Below are 25,892 nucleotides of genomic sequence, written 5' to 3' on the forward strand. Positions count from 1 at the left end.
CACAGAACCATTCAAAAGAGTCACAATTTTTACCATACATTTACGTAGTACAGCGTATATAACATAATAAATGAAAACCAAACCACTTAGTATTGTTTGTTTGAATATTCCCATTGATGTTTTTAGGACTGCAACTGGTCAGTCTCTAATTGGCATACGTGCATACTGTGCGTATTGCCTCGATATAGACCAGTTGCAGTCCTAAACATCAATGGGAAGATTCAAACAAACAATACTAAGTGAAATTAAACTTCACCCCATTGCACAAGCAAGTGGCTATCAAGACTCAGTAGCTGAGTAGATAACGCGATGGCGTTTGAAGCGAAAGGTACTGGGTTCGAGTACCAGAGTGAACATCAACTATGAGATGCAGGTACATCCAGCTGATGATTCCCAGATAGGACGAAACGCGCGTCTTGGATTCCACTGCTAGCCACTATCCATCTTTGCTTACGAAAACCAAACCAGTTATAAACACTCATCTAATTGGATCAGATTCTAGAAGATAGTGCAAATGACTTATCCTCCATTTATATATTATCTGTACATTAATAAGTTATAAACTTTACGAATAACCTTTCCCAGAAAACACAATTTATCTTTATTAATAAATCAACAACTAACTAAAAGTACAGAACAACCTACTTAAACAGCCCTCTAAAAAAAAACAACAAACTCATTGAAATAGAGGTAGAGCAAATACAGAATAAAAATAACTAACTTTTTGTAAAAATACGAAGAAAAGGAATTTAAAAAAATACCAAAAGATATTTATTAGTTCAACATTGTACTTGATAAGTGATGTACTAAATCAACAAATTTGTTTACTTTATCCGGATCAACATCGGGATAAATACCATGACCCAAATTGACAATATAACGATGTATACCGAAATCATTAATCATTTCTTTTACTAAACTTGAAATTTGATTCTCATTAGAATATAATGCGCAAGGATCTAAATTACCCTTTAAATAATTATAACAAGAAAAGTAAATGTTAAGTTTTTTTTAATTATAAATATGGAAGAAAATTATATAATAATGAGTACATAAATGTAAATCAGTGATTTAGTTCAAAGTTGTTGTAGGACTAAGAGACAATACTACATATTTGCTTACAGGAAATGGGACGTTAGCTTGAACTAGTGAGCTAAGGATAGTTATAAAATTAAATCTTTCCATAGAAATGAATTATAATACCTTCAAAACAATGATGGGCACTATTTATTACTAACAATGAATAGGAACAATATGGTGAAGTCGTGATCTTGTTATTTATAAACATGATACTATTTTGTTCAACAGGCGAGTTAGGAATTCACTTTAGAATACAATGACAGCTCCATCAATTGCTTGATTAAATTAGTAATCTAACTAAACAAAGAATATAAAGCTAACTAAAACTGATTTTATTTACTACTTATTTAGTTTTGTTAAACACTGACAAAATTCAAAAACAATTGTTACATATTATTATAGACTGGAGAACTATTGAACGTTAAAGGTAACTAGGTACCTATTTTGTCCTAGTCTTAGACCCAACAGGTTACCGTTATTAACTAGGAATCCATTTTGAAACGGACAACTAATAGGTTTCGTTTATGCCAGATTTGTGTATGCTTTCCTTATGAATTCACTTAGCAAAATACATAAAACTAGTCTTATGTAGTAAGGAACTAGTCCTAAAGACTTTCTATGAACTACAAAAAAAGGTTGAATTTGTTGAAACTTTATTCGTATAGGAATTATTATTACTCATTGAATACGTATCTTCAATAGAAATATTAAAAATTGCAGGTTTGGATATAAATAAATATAAAACCGATGATCTTAGTAGCAAGCAATCTTAACTTACTTGTAATGTGATATGAGAACCAACAGTATTTCGAGCTAATCTAGGAGATATGGTCCAATCTAGACTAATAACATCATAATCAGCTTTAGATAATTCAGTAAGAGCATAATGGCCATCTTTAGCAAATACGATGAGCGGTGGAATAGAATCTCTAGGAATTCTGTATTCATTCAACAAACGGCTTCGTACTTCATTCGAAATTTGTTTCAAATATGGTAAACAAAATGTATTGAACAAGTATGGGCTAAGAAAGCCAGCATGAGATTCGAAAACCTATGAGAATAGAAAATATAAGTAACCATTTACAATGACAGGTTACTCGAAAACCGTAGAAAAATAAATGAAGTGTATCTAGCATTAACGTACAAAAAATATGACGCAAAACAAAAACGAGGAACATGTACTTGGTTACTGAATCATTTCTGTATTGGTATTTACCGAGTAGTGACTGGTTAGAAATAGTCGAGAAATTCATAAGTTTTGGTGGTGATATACCAGAACAAATCAGTTGTCATATAAGAAAAATGCAAAAGTGGCACTTTTCAGTCTAATCCTTCTTAAATAACTCAATGTAAGCATGCAGTCCTCTAACTAAAAGAAGTCTTCCTCAGTTCAACTGTCAACTGAATTATATATATATATATATATATATATATATATATATACCATATTAGAGGAAATTGAAACAATGTCACTATATTATGTGGTGATTTTGTCGAATGTATATAATTAGCATACTACCAATAAGAAAAAAACAAAATGAAAAAAAGGCAATTACTTGAAGTAACTGTGCACCGGAAAGAACCTGTTGAATTAAATGCTCTACAACTTTCTGAGTAAGTAGACTAAGCAATCTTTGACTTGATTGAGGTTCGGTGTATAACCATTTTTTCGCTTTGGAATAAGTATTGGAACTTCCACCTTCAATCATATAAGACATTAGAGTCCAAGGAGCACCAGCAAAACCGATCAATGGGACCCTTCCATTTAGTCGATAACGTGTTAGAGTTATTGATTCATAAACATAGTTTAATTCTTTTCGTACATCAACTTGAGCATTTAGCCGATCTAAGTCGTTTACTGAATTTAAAGGTTCAGTAAATTTAGGTCCGACACCAGGTTGCATCTTGACTTCCATACCAAGAGCCTACAGAAAAGAAAAACCACAACAATACTTTCATCGTGTGACAAAAAATATATATTGTAATATTTGCATACTATGTCCAAAAGCTATTTAAATTTAGGATATAGTTCACAGATGAGAAAAGGTAAAGATTACAATTAATTCATATGATGTTTAGTAAAAGTCGATTTGGTGATATCAACCAATTATTATCAATGGATTAGTTGCCACATCGAAGTGAGAAGGGACCATAGTTATATATAGCAAAGAACAAGAAACAGTAGTAGTTTCAATGGAAGTGGGACTAAATATAAATAACACAGTTCGAAATAAGTGTAATAATAGTGAAACTATGAATCTAAAAGATAGAGAATGAATGCACTTACGTCATCGTTTTCTAGTTGGACCGGCAACTGATTTTGAGCCATGTAACACAGTCGCCATAATCATAAGGGTTTTGGAATACGAATAGACGAAATTCAATTACGTGAAGCAGTAGACAACAATTGAACGGCTCCATAGCTGAGTCATAGCTCTGAGGACATTTTACATGATACATATTTCGAGGTCAACAAAACTGTAAGTCAATTAGTCTATGTGTCAAACAAACGTTTCAATTTGTGCAACTAGTTCTTCACGAAAAACAACTGATAGCTTAGTAAGACTTATCTGGAGATTAGATTTCAAGAACAAATCACTTTAAAAATAATGCATATCTAACAAAATGTTGATTAGATATTTGTGTTGTAGATTTCCTGTGTGGTATGGATAAGCTAAAAATAGAATATGGCATCCGCTAGAAGAAAACATGTTACTAAATATTCCAAGTACATACAAATTTGCTTGAAGTTATCATAAAGCATTTTAATAGGTCAACAACTAAATATATGACGCTAAAAATACAGGAGATTTTTGACTCAATCTTCTTAATAACCAATGATTCCTGATCGATCGTATGGCCGAGGGTGTGAAAAGTCCTATCTCCCTCTCGAAATGCTCTCACATGGCTACGCGTATACAGCCAGTGTCAGGAAAGTCCTACTTACTGCCTTCTCATGGCGGGGGTGTTGTCTACGGAATTGAGAGGACGAAAAGCGAATATCCCACCCTCTAACCGGGTTGATGGACACGGAGGATCCACCTAGGGGAGTTGGAAGACCTTGGTTCCAAACCAGTGGTTCACATGGGCTCCAGTATCCCGAAGGAACAGAAGGCGTATGAACCTATTGTTGTTTACCGGCTACCGTGGGACTGTATCGCTTAACGTTGCTCCACTACCTTTTGGATCAGACCTTCAGGTCAAAAGCTCGGGGTGTGGCTCCACAAAAAAACACTTGCTTCAGTTTGTGTGTCCGGACAGTATCAAAGGCCTCCCACAAACCAATGATAACTGCTACTGACCTCATTGTTATTGTGTGGCCCCCCCTTGTACCAATGTTTATATTTAAACAAATAAAAATAAACAATAAATAAGAAAACCTAAAACAGCCACAAACGAAACTTATGATTAAATTTCAACCTAATCCACCCTTTGTGTTCAAAACAATGTATATGCTCATGTATGACTACACAATTAAAGTGTATTAAATGGTTTGTAGGCGGCAGTGCTTGAGTACAGAAATAATGGAAAAAATGGAGTGACTGTTTATTTTTGCTCGGTTAGACTAGGTTAGAGAAGTCAAACGATAACATTAAAGTGAAGAAGACTAATCAATAACAGTTGTAAACTAAAACTAAACTCACCTGAGGTATAACCAATATATCCGAAAATATAATCGCAGCATCAAGATCGAAACGATTTATGGGTTGGAGAGTTACGGCACAGGCAAGTTCTGGAGTACGACAAATCTCAAAGAAATCGTGTTTTTCACGTAGCTCACGGAACTCAGGTAAATAACGACCAGCTTGACGCATTATCCATACAGGTAGGCGAGAAACGGCCTCACCTTTTGCAGCTCTTATAATGTTGTCATTTTTCAAAGTAGGAAAGTTGCTGTACATTTCAGCTACATAGATCCCTAAAATAGAAAATGAAGTATTTTCAAATATTTAGGAAAATTAAGATCTGGGGTTAGATAACAAGCGTGAATATTCCAAATTAAGTGTTAAAAACGGTATTGAATATATATATATATATATATATATATATATATATATATGTAAAATTTAAACATAAATATTGATACAACTACATTAAGTCTAGAGATATTCTGTTCATAACAACCAATACTCCGAATGGATTTAAACCAATGGATAAAGACGGTATTAGCAGGATGCGATGAATTTATGGTACTTTAGTGTTTCATCATCATCTACCTATGAGCTAACAAGTTTAGTTAGTCTAAAAAACACTAACATATTTCGGATTTCCTAGGAATTGAGTTGCAACCATTAAGTATTTGTAGTGAAATTATTCAGAAGTGAAGATCGTAATGAAACCAGGCACACTGAAAGGAAAAATAGGACATCTACAAGTTTAAAAAACCGTTCCGATTAGAAAAATAATATTCGCCCCCACATCATTTTCCGGTAGTCGGGCAAGACTATTGACCTTAACACTCAAAGTATGGCTCATAAGCAAGTGCCTATGACTCAGTCAACCAGATTAACTCGTTTCTAAGATGTTTCAAATATGTTAAATATGAGGACTAGAGCAAAAGACACTAAAAATACTTAAAATGAGTCATCAAATACCAGCAAACTGGTTTGTAAGCGAGCTGAACCTACAGGGAAAACTGAAGAGCAGAAACCACCAAGAGCTTTCGCTACACGAATTTTATTTCATTATGATTTGTCAAGAAAGTTTCGAGGGAATAATCAGATCAACAATCGTCATGGAATTTAAAGGGCGAAAAAACTCAAGTTATGGAGAGCCTTGACTAACTACACCGATCGTTAATGCATATTTTGTGTTCGAGTGAGAGTTAAGTGGTTAGACACTATGTTAGTAGTTATAAGACAAGTGTCCATAATCAAACGTTTACAGCAACTGAAAAACACGCCTAAGAGTAACGCATATTTCAAAAAGGGCAGTGATTCCGTACTTGATGTGATTATCGTTGCTTTTGCGTATTTGTTGCATCGGTAAGCATTCTTGTCTACTTTAATTTGAATTATTTTGGTTAAGGTCTGAATTTTTGTTGAAAACTTTGTCGCGTGGTACCTCTTTCATTGACTCTGACACTTGTTTTTCTATTGTGATCATATTGTGTTATAGACCCTATTCTGATTGCAATGGTTGGCAGTACTTACAAATGTGGACAGCCAAACTGTTTATTCCCTGTGGATGGAGGGATGCAGTGTGATGAGTGTAAAAGTGGTTCCACAAGATATGTACCCGTCTTAATCCCGCTGCATACAAAAGATGCTTCAAGCCAAACTCGCATTTGCTTTGCATGTCCTGCTGTTCAAATAGGACGATGTTAATCCAGGAGGCTATGAGCCTAATAGCTCTGGCCTTTAAGAAGAACGATAGTGGTTGCGCTGGTAACACAAGTACCGACAGTGAAGGCGGTGTCAGTGTTGTACGTGCTGTTACAAGACGCGTTAAATAACCTACTGTGATTGATGGAGAAGCGAAATTCCCGTTATGACTAACGGGGAGTGAATCACCACTTGATATTGACATGAGTAGTCATGCATCTCCAGTGGAAATTGAGGATCCGGATAAAACCGTCACCGTCCTAAATAGTCCTTGATGTGGCTATCTTGAGTGATGAAAAATGGTTTGCAGTACTGAGGAAAAGAAAAGAAAAAAACTAAAGGTAATACACACGTGGTTGGCAAGTCATTGGTCCTGAGTCCCTCAATGCACTACCACACTCTGATAGTAAGACAGAACACCACCCTAGCCTGACAGGGAAGAACTTAATCACATCAAATATTATTGTGAGTAAATCGCTAGGATCGAACGATCCAGATCCCAAAATTAGACACGCCCATGATTCGGAGAGGCTCAGAGAATATATCTGTAGCATATTACCAGATAGCTCTAAAGGTGTTAAGATCAAAAAATTGGGTAGAATAGGTAAAAGGGCTGATGATAGTGTTCAACCCTGACCACGGAGACTCCTTAAGGTAATCTTAGGATCGGAGAAACAACGTGATCTTCTTTTAAGTAGCGCTCGTAGTCACGACAATTCTGATGCTCAAGTAAGACCAAATATGTCTCTTAAGGATAGAATAAAAAGGAAGACGGCACTAGCTGAACTAGAAACCCATCAACAAAATGATGAGAACGATCTGCGATCGGTGGGTCTTCGAATAGTCAGGTCTTCGTAGCGAATGCTACCAAGGCATGTATGGATAGGTCGTTCTCCCTAGGAGTTTTACATACCAACGCTCATAGTCTAAGATATAAATTCTATGAACTACTAGCATTAGTGGACAAATTAAGGCCACTCATTTTAGCTATGACGGAAACATGGTTAGTCCGAGACTTCGATATCACCTCAGAATTATCTTGATACCACTGCTTCAGAAGTGATAGACATAGATGCAGGAAAGGGGTTGACGTCCTTCTGTGCATAGCCAATGATATAAATATCCGCTCCTCCGTTTGCGAATCCCATGATAGTAGAACTAGTGAAGTCATTAGCTGTGAGCCCACTATCGGATGTTTTACATTTGTACTCGGTGTCATCTACGCAGCTCAATCTGCTTAGCTGATGATTTTATTTTAGAGCACATTCGGCTATGAAGGACAAATAACAGATGCTTGATATTGGGAGACTTCAATGCACCTGACATTAGTTGGACTGAGATGACCACAAAAGGATCTATAAACTCCTTTGATAGTATGATCCTGGTAACAGTAATGGAGCATGCATTAGTACAGCATATATCCAAACCTACACGTTTCGGTATAAACCAAGGTTCTCTGTTGGACTCCTGAGACCGACGATACTGCCAACCTAAATGTTCTTCCCCCGTTAGTGAATAGCGATCACACTGTTTTATCATTCACGTTTGGAGCTAGTGACATGATAAACGATTAGGTTAAGCCTCACCCAAACATATGGAGAGCTAACATATCAACCATTCAGGGGTGTGCTGCTAAAACAGTTTGGTCAGTAGATACTAGCTCATCAGTTGAAGAGGCGTGGTCTATATTTAAAGGCAAGTTTAGTTCAGTCACGTCCTCGTTCATACCATATTTGGTACCATGTAGTCCGAACAATAGTCCACCATGGATAAATAAACAAGTCAAGAAACTTCTTAAACGTAGGAAAAAGCACTGGGATGTGTTCATCTCTACTGGCTTAGAGCAGTACAGATCCAGTTATTGTAAGATTAGGAATACTTGTAAGGCGTTAATTAGTAAGATCAGACGGTCATATGAAAAACAATTGGTTAGGGATTGTAAGTATAATCCAAAACGGTTATTCTCATATATAAATAGGTAAACTCAGAGAAGTGATGGAATCCCATCACTTTTGGTACGAGAAAATCCGTTAATATTGACAAGAAATGATATCGAAAAAGCTGAAGCTTTATTGGAATATTTCGGTGAAGATTTTTCTATCAGTAATGAGGAACGACCAACTATTCATTATGATTGTGGCGGCTTGTTGATGGACACTGTAGTTATTGAGAAAGATACTGTCTTAAGACTACTTCAGCATCTCAAACCTGATAAGTTCAGTGGTCCTGATGATATTCATCCTAGGGTTATGAAAGCCCTATCAGATGTAATTGCTGAACCTTTAGCGATACTGTTTGATATGTCCCTGCAGCAGTCCAGATTACCCAGAGACTGGAAAGACTCGATAATTAGTCCGGCGTATAAGGCTGGGAGAATAGATTTCATTAGTAACTATCTACCCCTCAGCTTAAGTAGTGCAGTTGTAAAACTGATGGAAAAAATTATTCGGATGGCTGTTTTAAACCATGTGGAAAGTCATGATATTTTATCCAGGGAAAGGCCTATCATGTTTGACAAATCTCATTGCAAGAGAAGATTGGGCTGAGGTAAGAGTTCGGAATATTCCTGTAAATGTGATTTTCATAGATCTAAGTAAAGCCTTTGATAAGGTTTCTCATTCTGGTCTTGAATTAAAACTGGAAAGTTTTGGAATTCATTATGCAGTCATAAACTTGATAAGTGACTTTCTTCATGACAGGAGACGAAGGGTAAGAGTAAATGGAACTCTCTCATCGTGGGAACCAGGAAAAAGCGGAGTCCCTCAAGGCACAGTCCTCGGTCCTCTTCTTTTCTTACTTTATGTAACTAAGTTACCAACTGTAGCTAAGTCATCCGCCCCACTCTTCGCCGATGACATAAAGATTTGAAGACCCATGTGAAGCATGCTAGGCAGAATAGTATTACAGGAAGATCTCAACTCATTAGTGGCATGGATGGATGTGTAGTCACTGGAAGTGAATACTAACAAGGGTGTGGTGATGCAACTGAATAAGTACAATGATTCATATTACTACACAACACGTTGAGTTGTGTTGCCCAAAGAAACTATAAAGTTTTAAGAGTCATCTTAAGCAGTGATCTCAAAACAACCAGCCACTGCTAGGCTGCTGCTGCAAAAGGCTATAGAGTATTATGGTCTGCTCGTAGATCTTTCCAGTATTTGGATGAGGAAGTGTTTAGATTATTATACCCGACTTTCGTTCGACCCGACATTCGAAGGAAGTTCAAAAACCGAGATAAAATCGTCAACGTCTGGAGTTTCGTTTCTCGAACCGAGTACTGAATTACTGGAATTCTCCACCAGAGTAGGTAATATCAGCACCTTCTGTTGATATATATTCAAAACTAGATCGGACCTCCACAGTAAGACAGACTGCAAGGATCAATATGCGTCAATAGACCTCCTATCCCTATTACTGAAGATTGCATGACTTTCAATGATCGCTCTTCACATTGCGAAATCTAATCAGTTTCAGTTTGCAAAAGGCAGGAGAACATATAGCGTTTGTTAGTTCTGGCAATGATGGTCTCTCAGTTGATCCTACTTTCTTTTAAAGCAGTCGACAGATGGAGCTTCAAGCACGTGTTGAGGTAATGAATTCCACTCGTTGATGATTCTATGGGAAAGTCGATAGTCAGCTGAACAGTAACTCGTCCTAGACTTGTGAATTTTCCTCGACTATCCTCGTTTATTCAATGTTTTGTAGGATTTATTTTGTCCTACAGATATGCTATTAAACTGTAAACGCGATACTGGCGATCTCAGAGTCTATGTGAAAGCTATAGTCAGAACAAGGACAACTTGGCTTTAAACTTTATCTGTTTCTAAACATAAAAACAATTAGATTAGTACAATAATTAAAGAATTACAGTCATTAAGTGAAACGCACAAACATACCGACCAGTATTGCGTGCCTTAATAAAATGAATAAAATTTATGAGTCACACTAATATAATAGGATAATAATGTCTTTCAATTGGTAAGTCACATGCAACAGCGATAGTTTACAGACACATCAGACCAGATTGACGTGGTGGGAGCTTAAGCAACAATTTGATTGGTTAGTTATGGACATAACTAACATTCCCCCCCAAGCGGACACCACGTTCAGGCTTCTCTACTGTCGCGCTCAAACAATCGGCCTCTTCCAGTAGGCACAGGTTCCGTATATCCCGGCTGATCTCTTCGGTTACCGTCTTCAGTCGAACTGTTCTGACTCGTCCATCTGGACCATAATTGACCTGTCTAACTATAGCTTTCGGCCACAGATTTCTCGGTGAGCCAGTATTGTTTACTAACACCGAATCTCCCGGTTGTCGATTCTTCCTCATGTCCAACCACTCGGATCTCGCCTGAAGGGTTGGTAGGTACTCCCGTAACCATCTGTTCCAGAATAGGTTGGCTAGTTGTTGAGCTTCCTTCCATCTCTCGTTATATAAGCGCGTTTTACTCATCTGCGCCTCGTCGAATGATACACCTCTGTAAACTAACAATAACTTATTTGGCGTAAGTACATCCAGGTCATCACAGTCGTTAACTAGCTTTACGAATGGTCGATTGTTCATTATCCCTTCAATCTCTATTAAAAACATCTCCAAAGACTCGTCCGTCAATACCTTTTGAAACAGTAGTGATTGTAGAATCCTTCTTATCGACTTTATAATGCGTCCCCATACACTGCCTCGATGACTAGCTCTAGGAAGTTTAAAACGCCATTCACAACCTCTTTCTAAAAGAGCATTTGCTATCTTATTCTGGTTCCAACTACACATAATCTGTCTACGATTAGCATTGGCTTTTTTAAATTTATCAGAACCATCCTTACTCTTATTCACAACTCGCACAAAGGCGTCTTTCCCAACACCATGTACAATACCACGGCGAATATGTGCTGTCTGCTTCTTCACGGTCTTATTTACTGACTTCTTTGTCAAAGTGACCTTTGGCTTTTTCGGTGTCTTCACTTTCGGCTTGGTGACCTTCCTTTTCTTAGGCTTTCTTAGAGTTGTTTTGGGATTATGATCACATGGTGCTTTTATTTTTGGCTTGGCAACCCTGGACTTGGCTAATAAAAAGGAACGATGAACTTGACGCGAGACATCTTTAAAACGAGCATACGCCACAACACCATATGCGAATTCTGTGGCGTCGACAAAGCGATAAATCTGAGTAGGTAGTGGTTTGTATAATCCTAGTACGAGACATCTGGGAAGCAACAGTTTACTTAAGCGCTTCATACCTCTGAGCATACAGTTCCATCCTATAAAGCACTCCCTAGGAAGCTCTTCGTTGCATGGAAGATTTAGCCGACAAGCATCTTGCGAAATTAATCTAGCTGGTAAAACAATTGGAGCTATAAACCCATCTGGGTCGAATATAGATGCTACATACGACAAAATGGTTTTCCTTGCAGGAGTCACATCCAACTTGCACATCCTGAAGATCTTATCCGTTCGAACATTCCACTCTTTTCCTAGAATCCCTTCATTTCTTTCCACAGATAAACAAATATTTACGTTCCTTTCTACGCGGTCTTCCTCTGGAATAAACTTCATTAATTCAACATTGTTGCTGTCCCACTTGGTTAGATTAAAACCCCCTAAACGTAACATTTCCTTCAGCTGAGAATATACTAATTTAGCTTCTTCTAACGTATCAACACTGGTTAATAAACCATCAACGTAGAACTTTTCCTTCGCTGTCTGTATAATGCATTCAGGAAATCTAGCCTCGTTACCTAGGATAGTCTTTTGTAGAGCAAACGTTGCGCGACTTGGTGATGAGATCGCACCAGACAAATGTACTTTCACTTTACAAGTTTCTGGTTCATCTTTAAGTGATAAATGATTTATGATACTCATATTTCTCGTGGTCTCACTGTAAGGTCCAAACAACGTCCACCCTAAAGCAGTTTTTATAGCGTATGGTTCATTAGATTTTCCCATTCTCTTCTCTTTTATCTCGTGTACGCCCGGAGCGTTACACCCAATCAACAGTTTGACATTCTCGTCTTCTACTCTCGGAAAACTTGTGTCTTTTAAATGAGACCAGGATGCCATTTGATGCACCGTTGGCACAGTCCTGTAAACCGCCGGTAGTTTCTTAACAGTCAACACTTTCAGCACCTTAACAGATGATGAGAAATCTATCGAGTGCAACTCTACATCGACCTCTTTGGATATCAATGACGATTCATTACTAAGAGTCTTTAGAGACACCATTTTCGGTTTTCCCTCGAGGCCTAACTCATCAGCCAGATCATCAGCAATGAGAGAGGTATTTGATCCGCTATCTAGAAAGGCGCAAGTCTGAATAATCTTCTCACCATTTTTTATCCATACAGGCACTACTGCAAATGCTACTGGTCTCTGCATACGCTTAACACTTCCCTCCGTACAGAAATGAGTATTAATGCAAGCATCACTATCGCTATCTCTCTGTTCTCCCTGCTTCCTATGTAACAACGTATGGTGTCTCCAACCACATCCTTTGACGGTACATGATCTTGGTGCTCGACAGTTTCTTGCTATATGGTTCGCCTTCAGACAGACATTACATAACTTCTTCCTTAATACAAATTCTATTCTTTCACTAACATCCTTATCTCTAAACCTTTCACATTGGTCCAATGGATGGTTCCCAGTACATAATAAACATGATAACCCAAGAGTTCTTGGTCCTACGTGTGGGGAGACATCAGACCCACTAGTGTTAGCAAACGACACTCTCACTTTGTACTCTGAGTCAAGGGGCTTTTTTGTAACGGTAACCGATTGTCTTTGGTTGCGGTTAGAAAGATCACCGCTGACAAGTAATCCATACCTAGTATTAGCAATGTCTGATTGCTCCTTCACAAATTCACAAAGGTCCTTGAATAAAGGCTCTCTACCTGTCTTAAGAATCCTAGATGCAACTTTAACCCATTCTCTCTGTAAATGCAGTGGGAGTTTTAAGAACATACACTCGATGGTCTTTGTAGAATTAAGATCGGATACATAGTCCATCTGCGTAAGTGTGAGCTCACAAACATGCATCTCACGAGACAGTCTTCTTAAACCATCTGGATCAGTCCCCTTAATAGCAGGGATATTCAGCATCTTATCAATAAATGCATGGGCCACGATGTGCTTTTGACCAAATGCTTCCTCGAGAAGCTCTAACGCCTTTCGATAGCCTTCTTCTGGCTCAAGCAATGCACAGTGAACAATGGTAGCCTTAGCTTCACCATCACAATACTGAATCAAATAGTTTAACCTAGATCGGAATCCAACTCTTTCATCAAAACAGTCTTTGAAATTTCGTATGAAACTCCAATAGTTCATGGGATTACCATCAAACCTTATAATCTCTCTCTTTGGTAGGTCTAAAGCTCTAGATATCATTGTTATCCAGTCTTTTCCAGGAGGAATATCAACTGCAGGCGAGGCAAATGTAGACTTATACATCACCTTGTCAGCCACTTGGTTATAATGTTCTCTTCCCTTTTGACGCAACTGTTCCAGCTCGATTTCTCTTTCTGTCTGAGCTAAGCGTATTTTAGCTAATTCTAACTCTAACAAGGGATCCATTCGACAGCTATTTCCCCCAAACTGGTCATCATCATGAGTTTCTGAATAGTGGGGAGACAATTCAGGAATCTGACCAGTTTTATGATTCACCATAGACATTTAACAGTACTCAGTGTGTGGATTTTTGATGAGATACTGGTCGAAACTATGTAGGATTTATTTTGTCCTACAGATATGCTATTAAACTGTAAACGCGATACTGGCGATCTCAGAGTCTATGTGAAAGCTATAGTCAGAACAAGGACAACTTGGCTTTAAACTTTATCTGTTTCTAAACATAAAAACAATTAGATTAGTACAATAATTAAAGAATTACAGTCATTAAGTGAAACGCACAAACATACCGACCAGTATTGCGTGTCTTAATAAAATGAATAAAATTTATGAGTCACACTAATATAATAGGATAATAATGTCTTTCAATTGGTAAGTCACATGCAACAGGGATAGTTTACAGACACATCAGACCAGATTGACGTGGTGGGAGCTTAAGCAACAATTTGATTGGTTAGTTATGGACATAACTAACAGTTTTGGAAAGCAAATAAATATGGAGCATATCAGGTGCAAATTCATCGCTAATTAGTTTGAAAACTGTAATCAATTTACGCCTAGTTCTTCGCTATGACAACGGGAATAGGTTTGGTTTAGCCAGTCGAGCATCGTACGGGAGCTTCGCTATTTCGAAAACCAGCCTAGATGCTGCTCTCTGAACCTTTTCCAAAAGCTCACAGCTTTTTCTTAAACAGATGCTAGTCGAGTGTATGCAGTTCTCAAGTTTAGGAAGCAGGAACACTGTATACAAAGTCAAAAAACGTCAGCTTCGACATGACCAAAGGCCCTATGTATTGACCATAAAGTTTCTAGACCTTTAGCGTCTATCACACGGCAGTGTGGAGTAGTTTTTGAGTCTTGGATAACAATGAATCATAAATCATTGTATGTCTGTTCAACAGGTAGCTCAATGTTATTCATCATGTATGGATCTGTACCTTGATGGCCAATATGCATCAAGATACAATTGGAAGTATTTATCGTCAACTACCAGGTTTGTGACCATTCAGATAATTTCTCCAGGTCCTTCTAAAGTTCTAAGCTATCATCCTTACTTTGTGTTGCTCTCCATATCTTGACATCTTCAGCATATAGCAAAACCGATGATGATAGGAGGCGAGTAAAGTTATTTACACACAAGAGGAATAACATTGGCCCAAAAACTGTGCCCTGAGGCACTCCGCTGAGCACAGTTTTCAAGCATCCACGATCTCGCCTCGCGAGATTCGAACCCAGGACCTATCAGTCTCGCACGTGAGCGCTTAATCTCCGATAATAATCATATGCTCACTAGTGACTGGCTCCAAGAGGTATTTCCTAGAACTCTAGTGAGAAGGAGTGACCAGTGGAGTTCAAACACGTCTGTTGTGAGATAGGAACTCACTGAAGACAATGGCGGACGGTTGCCCAATTTTGTGGATTGGTTGATGGTAGACATCAACACCGTTGGATGCCGGCTCAGTGGTCTCGTGGTCAAGCGCTCACGCGCGAGCCTGGAAGGTCCAGAGTTCGAATCTCGAGAGGTGGGATCGTGGATGCCTACTGCTGAGGAGTTCCACAATAGGACGAAACGGCCGTCCAGTGCTTGCAGGTTTTCTATGATAGTCTAGCTTCAACTGACTCATGATTTCAACTAAAAAATATACATAAGACAAGCACACGTAAAAGCGCATATCACTTAGTCATCAAGGTCACAGATTACGAAGTACTTTGGAAGGATATAAAATACCTGGCTAGGCTAGAATGATTCATTCAATCTCCAAACGAAATAGACGAACTGGAGGTGCGGTAGAAGCCGCTATAATTCCTCCTCAATATAAACTATAGTTAATTAAAACACACTAAACTTTTCTAACTCTCGACAAACATTCTGGACGTGTTTATCCATAAGTTTCAAATTTATATAATATGTTGTTATTATACAAATCATATGATTGCTTTTTCTTCTCCATCAAGACAAAAACCTAACATCTTCACACTTTCTATGAACTGTAGCTTTGTCACTTAAATTCTGTTTTTCACAGAAAATATGAAAATGTTAAGGCAAATCAAAAAGCTTATCGAATCACATTTCTTCATCTAAAATGAAATTCACACTAAAGCCTAGTTAATATTTGTTCGAATTATTGAATACAATTTCACTAAAGAAAGTTAGCTATACGCTGCATAACAGTTTTTAATGATTTCAACATATATTCATTGACAGTTTGTACAAATTACATGCTTCATCTCCTACTATTTGGAATGGAACTGCAATTCAATATATTAGTATGTTATCAAATGTACTGATGGAACCTACCATAAAGGTTTCATTCACAATTATTATAGGGGTGGAAATTCATCATGAAACTCTATATCATTCATGGATAATAACTAATTTATTAATTCTTATGATTTATCCGGTATTACTTTCTCAGAGTACCCCCAAATGCCCTGGTACGGCCGAAAGTGGGGAGAGTCCGCTCTCCCTCTCAAAATGCTATCACTTAGCCACGCATATATAGCCTCTGCCACGGAAGTCCTACTCACTGCCTTCTCGTGGTGGGGGTGTTGTTTACGAAAGTGAGAGGACGAAAAGCGAATGTCCGGCGCTTTAACCGGGTTGGTGGATACGGAAAGTCCACATAGGGGAGTTGGAAAAACCTGATTCCAAACCAATGGTGAACATGGGCTCCAGTATCCTGAGGGAACAAATGGCGTATGAACCAATCGTTGATCACCGGTTACCATGGGACTGCATCTCCTTACGACGCCCCACTGCCTTGTGGACTAGACCTTTAGGTCAAAGGCTCCGGGTGTGGCCCTCTAAGAAAATCACCTGCTTCAGTTTGGGCACCTGGGCAGTATCACAGCCCTCAAGCAAATCGAATGAGATTTGTATGGCACATATGTATCTGGTGCTTCCTTGTACCAATATTTATGTGTTTAAATAAAATAGAATAAAATAAACTTTCTCATAGTAAGAAAGTAGAAAATCTAATTTTACTTATATGGTTTTAGTCTATACAAACTATAAGAGTGTTTCTAAAAATGTTATGTTTAAAAGTTCACAATAGATTTATTTAAGTAGTATGTGGATATCCCTTTCATATAAGTATGTAGTTTTTATCATGTATAAATATAAATTGAAAAAAAAACTATTTAAATCTATGCAGTATTGAATCTCTCTTACTTTCAAGCTTTAGAATTCTCAATTGTGTCCACCCAATAGCTTACATGGATCAAGTTTAAAATTGTTGTCACAATGTAAGTATCAGATAATTTAAACGATAATTTAATGTACAATTCCTTGTTTGGAATGGATGTCATTCAGTGCTGTTAATAATTAACTATCTCATTCAATATTGATTTGACTTCACAGGCAATCATTTCCAAACAGAAATTCGAGAAAACTGACAACTAGTAACTGGTTTTGAGAAATTTTTCAGATTTATATATACTGAATAACATGTTATCGAAAATGCAGGAATTCAAACAATAAATTTATAATGAACTGAATAATTTGTAACATATGAAAGATATTAGACGTAAATGTTTGGTTAGTAAAACAACGTATACGTCTAAATACAAACTGATCACATACAATTATTAAAATAAATTGATTGCTCAAAGAGAACAGGTTCATCATTTGACAAGTTAGCCAGTAATTCAAAGTACTGTATTATCTATAATGATCAACCCCAACTACTTGAGTTTCATCATTGCTTAAGCACAAGACGAATATCATGACCACAACCATAGTGAAGATAGATATACTCACAATGATGTATGTCAAATTTTCTTTATCATCTTTGGAACAATGTGATTCTATTTAATAGTGAAGAAATGAAACACAAAACTAAATTTAAAAAAAATTAAAATGCTATTTACTTGTATTAAATTTCGCTTGGTTTTCAAGACATTGCTCGTGAATGACTACATCACAGAACACTGCCTTACTCAATTCATATGTATGGGTGAACAAACAAACACAGAGAGCAGTGATGGAACGTTCTTACGACTAAAGAAGCCTTGGTAGTCAGAAAACTCAGACCACCTTTATAACCATGGATACAGATTATTCTAACCTAACAACTAATACTTTTCATACCATATTATACATTTCCCTTCTTCGTTTACAATCACTACTTTGTTTATTAAACGTACATTTAGTCGACGTTTGTTGTTTTTTATACATAAATGCCATACCAAGTATACATATGACCGGACTGTTTAAAATTTATGGAACAAATATATCATATTTCCGTAGATTAACCCTATCTTATCATTACAATATAGAAAAGGGATTATTGAAAAACTGTCGATAAAAAGCACCTTTATATTATTTGCGCAACTAAAACTAACCTTTGCCAACGTAACTAGTTCCAGAACTTTCTCGAAAGGCTTCGACTTCAATACTATTGAATATTAAGCGGACTGTACTATAATTTCGGTCCGAAGGGCGAAGTTCGATTTTTAGTGCTTTAGTGCAATTGTAATATTGATCTTTTTGAATAGAAAATACTTCATCATCTGATGATGCATAAATTTGCTCTAAAATAATAAAGTATAATAAAAATTTGGAGGGTCAATGAGTTATAAAGTCCAGACGTTAATTGTTAAGATCAAGTAAGTTAAAAACACTAATAAGATTGTCGAAATAACAGTTACTAAGTGGTAATTGGCTACTTGCTTTTTTATAAATGTCTTGGAGTTTGGATAGGGATTTATGCTAAGTAGAATCAATTATATATCAGTTGTGACAGATAAGCACTAGCGACAGAAGATTTATTTTTTGAAGAACTGACTTAAATTATAAAGGCTAATTACTGGGTTAAATAAACTCAGTGGCAGGGCGTATATATATATATATATATATATATATAATGCTCATCGAGTAGTTACGTTAAGTAATAGTTATATAATGACATATTGATTATAAACTAACATTGAGTAATTGGAAGAAAGAGGATTGTAACAACTAAAGTAATTGTTCGAAAATCAAGCTGTTGCTACGTTGCATAATATATAAAAAAGAAGAAGGAACTAACAAAATATTTTGATGAATGGTCAGTAGTATGGTAGTCATATAAGAATCAAGAGACCAATGTAGAGAAAAAGTAAAATACAAAAAGTGGAAGAAATATGAAATTATTTTGTCAAAGTTCTGCTACAACCTCCCCTACATCGATAGCCAAGGTAGAGAGAGTGGTTGTACAAACTTCTTTTGAATGTAAAGGTTTGATTTGTAAACATGGATTTCAATAGCTTGAGGAATATGTAAAAGACGAACTCGTAAACCATGCGGCAAATTTATTAGTGTAGAGCTATGATGAAAAAGAAATTTCTTCGCTTGATTCTTTCCTTCTTTATTTATCAAATGTCGAAATAGGAATTTGATTCATAAAATGTAAGAATTTAGAAGTGACATTAGCTTCAATTCTTCTAATGTACTTCATAGTAAACTGATGACTATACTGGATAACAAATACTTTGACGTTTGAAATGATGAGTACTGTGTGGTGTGGTCTACTTATATCCTTATAAGTACTATATGTTGATGGTCAGATATAGAATGTATTTTGGCAGATGACCGATAAGGAAAGAACTGAAATGAAACGCAATTGGTAGGTGTTGAGTTGGCTTCCAGAGAACTCCAACAGAGCCTCCAGAGGCTCATAAAGAGCCCCAGCCAATCAGAGTACGATGGAACATTCTAGAGTCCAACGTGGCATGCTACTATTGGTCGGTAGCAATATATGTCGTTAAATGGATTGGCTGAAATAGGATGTTGATTTAACATATGCTAACATCTATAAATACCCATGATTTTCCGTACAAGAATGAACCTTGTAGTAAAGTGTTTCTCTCATACTCGAGTCTTCTCTCTGGTCTTCAAGTCGGTGTATAGTTCTAGCCTGGGGTTATCAGAATAGCTTAGTATCTGAATAAAGCGTTCAACCTACAAGACATAACAGTAGGAAAATACATAAACAATGAAATTAGAGAAGATGGATTGATATTTACACAAGGAACAGTGAAGATTGAGACAATAGATTGTTATTTTGCAAATTAACTGTTTGCTGTATAGTTATCAGAATTTAGTGAGATAGTCTGTAATTTGTGTCTAAATACATTCGATTCTCTCCACTCATGTACTCATTCACTATAACTGCACTCGAATTATAGTAAGAAAAAATTATCAACTCTAATATAAATATATTAAATTAAAAAGAAAATTGAAATATGACGAAAGAAATAGTGTATATCTTACTACTGATCATTTATTATTCTTTCATTATTAAATTGAGTAAACATCTAGAATTTAAACACTATTAACCATAATATTAACTTTACTTAGTATTGTTTGGGTCTTCGCATTGATGTTTTTAGGACTGCAACTGATCAAATTCATCCCATTGCACAAGAAGAATTGAAGTTAGAACATTTTTGTTCATAAATTCATTACATTAAATTAACTTTTGACCCTTATATATAATATCTATCTATGTGTAGTGTAAACATTTTATTTTTGCATATATTTTATCCGATAAAATTCATGAAGTTTCATTTATTGTTGTTGATTCCAGTTGGTGAACAAAGACTTTATAAATGATGATAATTTTGAATTGAATTTAAACTTCATCTGATTGCACAAGCAAGTGGCTATCAGGACTCAGTAGCCGCGTGGATAGACGCGATGGCGTTTGAAACGAAAGGTACTGGGTTCGAGTCACAGAGTGAACACCAACTCTGAGATGCAGGTACATCCAGCTGGCGAGTCCCAAATAGGACGAAACGCGCGTCCTGGATTCCACTGCTAGCCACTATCCATCTTTGCTTACATAATATTAACTGATTTGAACATGTAGGTAGTTTTCTAGAGCGCACACATACACACAAATACACAAATAAAATATGACCTACCATCATTCAATCTATAAAAAAAAGTAATTGAATCAAATGCATAAAAATCATTTGCATATAATTTGAAATTAAATGTTAATAGCCATGGATTTTTTTGATTTGGATCTGCCCATTTCACTGTTAAAGAATTTAAATTAGAGTCACAATATCCAAAAAAATCTATATTTTTAACTGTAGAATTCAAATAGGATGTAATATTATCCTTTGATCCCTAGATTAATGGAAAAGTTAAACAAGAAATATTATAATTAAAAAAAGATGCTTGTTATTAATTGAATGTAACTATGCAAAATACAAGAGATTTTAATACAACATCTTACTAATTATATGAACTAAATGAATATAAAATGTGGTAAAGCAATTAGTCCCTTTTATAAATTTTGATAGTGTAATAAGAAGACGAAGATTATCAGAACTTTGTGATATATTAACGCAATATATTTCGAACAATCTGATCACACATATACTTGTATGTTCACTAATTTAAATGTGCGTGTGTGTGGTCACAAATACATAGGGAGGAGCAATCGTGATCTCGAAATTAGGGTGTTTGAACATGTACAAAAGTGGTTGCAGAAACCAATAGAATCAAATGACTCATTAAGAATAAAGGATCAACATCCAACATCCTCTATTGTCAAACACATAATAGAAACAGGCCATGAGATTGATCTTAACTCGGCTTTTGTGGTGTAGTACAAAAGTGTAAAAGGGCGTATACTAAGGTTTATTGAATCCTTATCCATACGAAAATTTAAACCCACTTTGTGTATTAAAAAACAGTTTGTTCTCACCTTAAACCTACCCTGATCATATTAGCTTATTAGCCAGAGTGATTAGGTTTCAAATTGTTTTCATATTATTTTCATGATTATGATTATTATCCTTGTCTTCTCTAACCCCCCATTTCCAGTCTAGTTGACCATGTTCTTAACAAGTGTGTTATGTGTGATTAGATTGTTCGAAATGTATTGCGCTAATATATCATCACATAGTTCTGATAATCTTCGTCTTCTTATTGCACAAAATGTATTAATGAATAATTATTATTGAACAGAAATTTAGTATATAAAACTAATTTATAATTAAATAAAGGAGGTTGCTTAGATCATAAATATCCATAATGAAATAAGGTAAAACTAATTAAGTGGATTTATCATTTGTGTCTATTAATTAATAAGTAAATTTTCTATCTCACCTTGTAAACTTTTCATTAATATGCTAGTGATAAATGTTTAATATTTTTCGGTTATCGATAGTAAACTATTAATCTAAATTCCATTAATATTGAAGAACATATGGAACTAAAAAACAACTATCAATTAAAATCAAAGTCAGGATCTTCCATACAAACATCAAGACAGTTCTACTATACAGAGCTGAAACTTGGAGAATCACTACAATCTTCATCAAAAACGTACAAGTATTTACAGAAAATTATCTATATGAGATGCTCCAGATTCGTTGACCGGATACCATCAGAGGCCACCTACTGTGAGAAAGAACAAACCAGCTTCGAACTGAAGAGGAAGTTAGAAAAGGATGTTGGAAGCAGACAGGACATACACTAAAGAAATCATCAAACTGTGTCACGATGCAAGCCCAAACTTGGAATCTTGAAATGAAAATGAGAAGTCGAAGATCAAGGAACACATTGCGTTAGGGAATTGTGGCAGACATGAAAAGCATGAATAGCATCTAGAAAGGATTACCCATGACAGATTTCTATGGAAAGTGCTGGTTGGTAGCATATGCTCTACAAAGGGCAACCGGCATAAGCAAGTAGGTAAGTAATATTTAAAATTCAGCAAAGATTTATACTTTTTTATGGATATATTTTCTTAAACTAAAAATCTCTGTAATTCAAATTTTGGGTCAGTTCATGCGTTTTAAAACACAGACATTCAGTTTCACCATATAATTAAACATAACATTCAAGCAAACTGACAAATGTTATTTGAATAGGATGTTTCATAATGAAATTTAACTGTTAAAAGCATCTTTGCCGAATGATCTCTCAAATATGGACACTATCCAGAAAGAATCAATCAATCATCAATTTAATTTGCAACTAAACTGTTCGGCGAAAACTATAACAGGATCTTTAGTTTAACCTGTCAAGTTTTTTATTCCATAAAAGGGGTAACAAAAAGAAAGTGATGTAAGAGGCCACTGAATTTATTTTGTAGCCTAAAACAATTTATGAGTATTAAATTGTCTACCATAATATGGTTTGATTTTTCCAATTAAAAAATCGAAGATTCCAATCTTCACTAAGTATTTGTGGCCTTTTTATGGTAATCCATTAAATATGTAAAAGGTGTGATGGAGTTAAGGGAGCAAGAAGTTATCAACAACAACAACAACAACAAAATGACTTCGAAATATCACTCCTGATTGTATTAGTACTTATTTACGTTGATTTATTTGGAGAAACTTATAAAATTTCGTTTTCAGAATTAAAGGAGTTCTGAGAAATAATTTATCTACTAATCTGAGAATATGTATATTAAAAGTGGGGTTAAGTTTTTGATGTAATATTCCGTTTGATAAGTTATGATGAACTTCAAATTGGAACTTTACCAACCGAGACAATTTAATTGCATATATATATATAAACTGTGTGATATAATAAAGATTTCTATTATTCTGTTTTCATGTAATTTACATATATTGCTTAATTGTAAAAAAACTATAACTTAAGTATTTTCATATTTGAAATCATGATTCAAATTGAAGCTAGACCGCCATGGGAAAGCTGGAAGCACTGGATGACCGTTTAGTCCTATTGTGGGACTCCTCAGCAGTGCGCATCCACGATTCCGCCTCGCGAGATTCGAACCCAGGACCTACCAGTTTTGCGCCAGAGCACTTAACCAATAGACCACTGAGCCGGCATCAGATGGTGTTAATGTCTAACTTCAACCAATCCATGAAGCTGAGCAACCGTTCACCAATTGTCTTCAGTGAGTTCCTATCTCAAAACAGACCTGGTTGAACTCCACTGGTCACTGCTTCTCACTAGAACTTCAGGAAATATCTCTTGAAGTCATTAGTCTATCGGTTAAGTGCTGTGGCGCGAGACTGATAGGTCCTGAGTTGGAATCTCGCGAGGCGAGATCGTGGATGTGCACTGCTGAGGAGTCCCACAATAGGACTAAACGGTCATCCAGTGCTTCCAGCTTTCCCATGGCGGTCTAGCTTCAATTTGAATCATGATTTCAACTATGAAAATACTGAAATCTCTACAAAAACCCCTTCTGATTGTAATTTAAGTGTTAAATGTAATTCATATTTTTTTACCAGTCTTACTAAAAAAACAATAAACTTGAAATGGCTTCTGTATTTACAGTATGTATTGAATTCATTCCACTTTAGAAAAAAATTAACTATTATTATTATATGCAACCATGTGATCATATGACAAGAATTAAAACTAAAAGGAACATTTTAGACACTAACACAAAATATGTTGACCATTTAATCAATTACATAAATTATTAAATAAGTAGTAGTTGGCTAAATATTAAACCTAATTAAAATATTAAGTCTCTTAGAAAGCAGTATTCAGAAATATGATGTCATAGTAGACTATAGTAACTCAGATCTGTTAATAAAATGACAGAAGGATTTATATGCATAAATTTATTTGTACAAGTATTTATAGACAATCATCTATATGAGATGCTCCAGATCCGTTGGCCAGAGACCATCTACAATCACCTGCTTTGAGAGAGGACAAAGTAACTTCGAACTGAAGAGGAAATTAGGAAAAAGAGCTGAAATCGGATAGGACATACACTATCACAAAATATGTTGTCTATTTAATTAATTACATAAATTATTAGATAAGTAGTAGTTGGTTAAATACTAAATCTATTTAAAGTATCAAGCCTCTTATAAAGTAGTATTCAGAAATAAAATGCAATAGTAGACTATGGTAACTCAGATCTGTTAATGAAATGACAAAAGGATTAATATGCATAGATTGATTCGTAAGAATTTATTAATTTAACTGTTTCTAAAGAATTTAGATCTTACTTTGAAGAATGTCCATTTCCTAAATAGTGACTGAATATTAAAATCTTTTGTTATAAATTAACCAACTAAAAGAAGAACAACAAGAGACTTTCAGTTCATACAGAGAGTAAATTTCTCTTTTTGGCACAGATATTCTCAAATGAATAATACTAGAGAGAATGAAACATAGTTGTGACGTTTACAGACTATCATATTCAACCAATTAAGATACAGTATTGATAAATTAGTCAAGTAATATGCGGTACATTATTTAAAATAAAGATTTGAATATGATACAACTGGTATTAACTAGAAGTATGTTATTTAAATAAAGACCTGACTTTTTGTTAATATTGAAACTTGGAATAAATTAAATCATGAGAAAAACCGGGTTCTTTTCTATTCTACATAACGTTAATCGTAGATATAAAAAGTAACCACAAAACACTCATTCATAGCAATCTTTCTATCCAAGTTAGTATTAGAGGTGACTACTTTCTTGGTTTAAATTGGTGTCTTCTTAATTTATTAATACCTCTTAGCGTCAAAACCTCCTACTATATTCGATGTCGATGTAATGTTTCAGACAGAATTTCGCTTAAATACAGAAGTTGATCTTAATCAAGAATGTGGAATAAAAACCTGATCATACAGCCAGTAAATTAATTTAAAACCATTTTAATTGCTGAACCATACAATCATACCTTAATCTGTTGCATTTGATAAGTAGACTACGTTTATTCTAAATGAAGATATGCAAGAGAAATCACTTAAAGCATGTTAGAATCGCTGTATGATGTCAAAATGCTTAAACATTCATGTAACGTCGTTACGATAAATTTCACTATGCTTTACCTCTGCTATATTTCTTAATAACTGATTGCTTTTGATTTTGTTATCTTCTGTTAAGCTTACTTTTCCATAGGATGGAACAGCTA

At 35.6% G+C, this 25,892-nt stretch overlaps 2 protein-coding genes across 2 annotated transcripts; both read right to left on the bottom strand.

Moving 5' to 3' along the window:
- Positions 1-584: 584 nt before the first annotated feature.
- Positions 585-5,002, bottom strand: Smp_143740 (uroporphyrinogen decarboxylase). Its single transcript, XM_018790128.1, has 4 exons — positions 4,725-5,002; positions 2,637-3,005; positions 1,859-2,131; positions 585-969 (listed from the first exon to the last, which is right to left on the bottom strand). The coding sequence occupies exons 1-4, from the start codon at positions 4,980-4,982 to the stop codon at positions 775-777; spliced, it is 1,095 nt and encodes a 364-aa protein (XP_018655502.1). The 5' UTR covers positions 4,983-5,002; the 3' UTR covers positions 585-774.
- A 12,664-nt stretch (positions 5,003-17,666) lies between these two features.
- Positions 17,667-25,673, bottom strand: Smp_039620 (hypothetical protein; the record flags this gene model as incomplete). The annotated part of the gene is made up of 4 exons (XM_018790129.1): positions 17,667-17,835; positions 18,373-18,561; positions 20,935-21,145; positions 25,659-25,673. 4 exons carry the CDS (start codon positions 25,671-25,673, stop codon positions 17,690-17,692), a joined length of 561 nt encoding a protein of 186 aa, XP_018655503.1. The 3' UTR covers positions 17,667-17,689.
- Positions 25,674-25,892: the final 219 nt, after the last annotated feature.

This window comes from Schistosoma mansoni, chromosome W (assembly GCF_000237925.1).
Source record: "Schistosoma mansoni strain Puerto Rico chromosome W, complete genome".
Taxonomy (NCBI): Eukaryota; Metazoa; Platyhelminthes; class Trematoda; order Strigeidida; family Schistosomatidae; genus Schistosoma; species Schistosoma mansoni.